General features: G+C 38.4%; 1 protein-coding gene across 1 annotated transcript; it reads right to left on the reverse strand.

Moving 5' to 3' along the window:
• Positions 1–1,326: 1,326 nt before the first annotated feature.
• On the reverse strand, positions 1,327–3,203 carry LOC146986500 (antiviral innate immune response effector IFIT1-like). The gene is made up of 2 exons (XM_085780490.1): positions 3,199–3,203; positions 1,327–2,635 (listed from the first exon to the last, which is right to left on the reverse strand). Exons 1-2 carry the CDS (start codon positions 3,201–3,203, stop codon positions 1,327–1,329), a joined length of 1,314 nt encoding a protein of 437 aa, XP_085636616.1.
• Between the last annotated feature and the right edge of the window lie 829 nt (positions 3,204–4,032).

Consider the following 4,032-nt stretch of genomic DNA (forward strand, 5'->3'; position numbering starts at 1 on the left):
TTACACAATGCACAACACTTTCGATTATTAGACAGAGGGACTTTGTTAGTCCAAGAGCTTCACCACAAACATCAACAACTTTTGACATTTAATAAATCATCTTCAGAACCCAGAATCCTTAAATTGTATCCTATTTCTTAAGCTGTAATAAAAGAAATAAAAAAATAGAGAGGGGGAGAAATTATGAGTATTAACAGTAACATGATCACCAAAGCTTTCCTGTTTTCTCCTCCACTGACCACACACAGATCTGTGTAACACGCTACCTTTTGGAGACGGGGACAGGTGGGGTTTTTGTCTCTTAACTGTGAATGGAGAAGATATTTTACTACAGTCAGTGTGTCCTGTGATTTGATGCACTGATAAAACATGAAGCAAAATTATCAGATGTTGCACAGGTTTGTTGTATGAGGAAGTGTTGGCTTTAAAAGATAACCCAGGTTTATTATGAACTGTGCACCAACAACTGTGACGACCATATTGAAACTGATGTGTTTATTATTCTACTGCACTGGAAAGTAAATTGTCTTTTTAAGAGTCTAAAACATCCTCAGACAATCATAAAACGTTGCACACTTTATCTTTTAAAGTCTGATATTCACATTAGCTTAATAAGTTACTTTACAGTAAAATCAAATGTAGCTCTTCAGCAGGTCGGTTGTGTGTCAGGCCTGTCCTCTCAATGTGTCATCTGTTTTTCTTTTATCTGTGTTGAGACACACCTCATATTTGTTTCAAATGAAAAAATAGTGGGTAGGTGTGTTTTATTATTGTTTTATTATTATTGAACTACCTGATCACTGCAGTCAGTTCATAAGCTCTTGATTTGATATTTGCTCACACAAAACATTACAATTACAATATTATTTAAGCTCAATGGACAGCAGAGGTTTAAACAACATTAAATGTAGAATAGACTTGTACTTTATAAATCCTTTGCAGGAAATGATTGTTTCACAGCAGCTCCAAAAGAGTAGAATAAAAAATAAAGATACAATAATTAGGAGAGTAAAATAACTTAGGCTAGCTATAATATTAAGGATACAGTACCAAAACCTGTTATAGAGTTTAATACAATTACAAACATATCAGTTTGAAGACTTATTCATATTAAAACATAATTATTAATTGCTCACAGAAAGATTTGGTTTAGTCACAACATTGATTGTGTTCAAAAGGTAATAATCACTTCAAGATCATTTTTATTCTTTCAATGTTTTTCTCTTTCTCTAAATTGAGGATCTTCAGATTGATGTTAAAACCTTTGGAAGCCGACTGGTGGTTTGTGAAACTGAGCTATAACATGTTCCTCTTCATTATCGGCTCTTAGGGTTGAAAAGTTGCAAGAAAATCCCTGATTTCTCCACACATTGGGTCTCTCCCTCTTTCTTTAATCTTCTGCAGAATACTGATGCTGTTGTCACGGTAGTAAGATTCAGCCTGTATCTCTACTGCCATCATGTGGTATCTTATGGAGTCGTCGCTCCTTTTATGGACAAAATACAAATACTTTGCATAGTGATTGTAGAGCATCTGAGCCCCTTTAGGATCTAGAGCAGAAACACTTTGTAGCAGCTTCTTGTATATCTGGTCAGCCTCAGCTTGGTTGTGGTTTGATTTTGCACAAATGTTTGCAAGGGATAATTTTTCTTTAAGTGAAGTATCAGGGTAAAGAGAAATCACTTGTTTGTAGAGAGTGATCGCTCTGTTGATCGTGCTGTTCATCGGGGGACTGCCGCTTTGGGAGAAGATCCTGACTGAGTAGCAGATCGCAGCACGCTTCTTCAGGTAACGATTCTCTGGGTGTCCTTTCATTGCCCCATCTACCAAGTTAATAGCCTCATCCTTAGATATGTAGTCTCTGTAAACCCTCAGTAATGGTTCGATACCACTGTAGCTGCTAACCGGGTTTCTCAAAACCTTTGTGGCCAGCTCACGGGCTTCATCTTCAACTCTCTGACCGTTCTTGGCACAAGCTTGAAGGTACAGAGCAGCGAGGTACAGGTTCTCTGGGTCCTGTTGCGTAGCAATTTTCATTTTCTCCAAGATGTCATCCCCCAGGTTCATGCGCATATCCTCGGTATCTACTAGCGCCAACACATGGCTGGTCTTACACTCCACCATATCCGGCTGCATCTTGGTGGCTCTCTGGAAGCATTCTTCAGCCCGTAGCCTGTCGCCTGGGCCAAACTTCATCAGAGTCCAGCCTTTTTCAGCGTAGATCTCTGGGTGGAGCTCATCCTGTGATGGAGATGGATATTTGTTCATTAGCTCGTCAACCTTTGACAAACAAGCCTGGCTCTCAGCTCGTTCTCCCTGGTGGTAGTGCAGCCAAGCCTTGTTTCCATAGTTCACCACCAACCAGGGGCCCTCGTCTGAGTTTCTCATCTGACAGAAAGCCTCTGCAGCCCTGCTGAAGAAACTCCAGGCCTGTTCGATGCACCCCAGCTTGTAATGGATGAACCCTTGCAGGTTGTAAATGTGACCCAACCAACTACGTCCCCCCTCAGTCCCAATGTCTTCCAGAGTGTCCCTGAGAATGTAAAGTTTGTGCTTTTCAGGCTCGATGTCCCAGGTGAAGTGGCACTGCAGGGCCTCCAGTCTGGCCTTCAGTGTTGTTTCACTCTGAGCAGAACTGGTGGAGAACAAAAGGAGGAATATTATTTATTTCATTCATTCATGGAAGAAAAAACTGAAGGAATTAATGCATGAGATTAGAAAATATCAGAACAGAGAGATATAAGATGAGCGAAAGACATGAAAGAGGAAAAATTGAAGAGGAGAAAAAAGTATTAATGACTGAAGGAGGAAGATAAAACATTCAGAGATTTAATAATATTAGAAATGAATAAGGAAACAAAGAAGGAATGGAATATAAGTATGGGAATTGATTCAGAAATGTAATACAAGGGTAAAAAATAGGACAGAATAAACAAGAGATTCAGTATCAACACATGAATGAGAGGGAAGAAAATAAGGAATGAATGAAAGAGGGGTTTACAGAATAAGAGATAAAAAAAGGAAGATATGGTGGAAGTAGAAAGGAAGGACGTGGAGAAAGTAAAATTTGTGAAATAAGATGAATAAAAGGAAAAAGAAAGAAAGAAAGAAAGAAAGAAAGAAAGAAAGAAAGAAAGAAAGAAAGAAAGAAAGAAAACAACAAAATGTAATATCAATGATGTCACTGAGTACAGGTACCTCATCTTCCAGCTGTTGTCAGTAGTTTTCTGAATGTATAAACCTCTATGCTCAGCTCTTTATATCTGCTGCTGTTTTGGGCGTAGCCCCATAAAATCATTAATGTTCAACTTTTATGGAGTTGTAAACAATGTTGAGTCCTGGGTTTAGACTTTCGTTTCCTACTAAAGATGCCCTGAAACGGCTCCTGTCATGTCATATGTAAAAACACGAAGCTGGGGAGGAATTTGTTGACACCATGATGAGTCATAAAGCTGTTGAAATTATTATTATTATTCATCTTTATTGCAGACACAATCAGCGGTCCATATCAACAACAACAAACATGATAAAACAGACACAGAGAGAGAGAATCAATTATCAACTCTACACATAATTCATAAGCAGGCTATCCCACCAGTGTTTTCTAAGCCTGGATGATAGCAGCTCCTATTAGGGCTAGTCAAAGCCCCAATAATGCTGTTCCCCGAGTCATCCAGGCGGCACATAAAACGATACATTACATTGTTTTGCATGAAGAGAAAATACATGTAAAAATGTAAAAAAAATAAATAAATAAATAAATAAATACTTGAATAACCTTTTGAGATGAATTTGGCAAATATTAAAATGTAAATGAACAATTAAAGCTGGAAAATAACATTTCACTAGAAACAATCAGGGAAACGCCTGTCAGAGCTCAACAGATCTGAGATCAGATAACTGGATTTCTGGCATCTGTCAATGACCAATGAATCCAAAGTCCATTATTTAATCTTTGAATGTGCGAATCTGAGTTTTCAGCAGATGCCAAAACGCTGAAGTCCAAGTGCAGTCCTGACTCATGCTACACGT

This window comes from Trachurus japonicus, chromosome 6 (genome assembly GCF_045865225.1).
Source record: "Trachurus japonicus isolate A0001 chromosome 6, Traja_1.0".
Classification (NCBI taxonomy): Eukaryota; Metazoa; Chordata; class Actinopteri; order Carangiformes; family Carangidae; genus Trachurus; species Trachurus japonicus.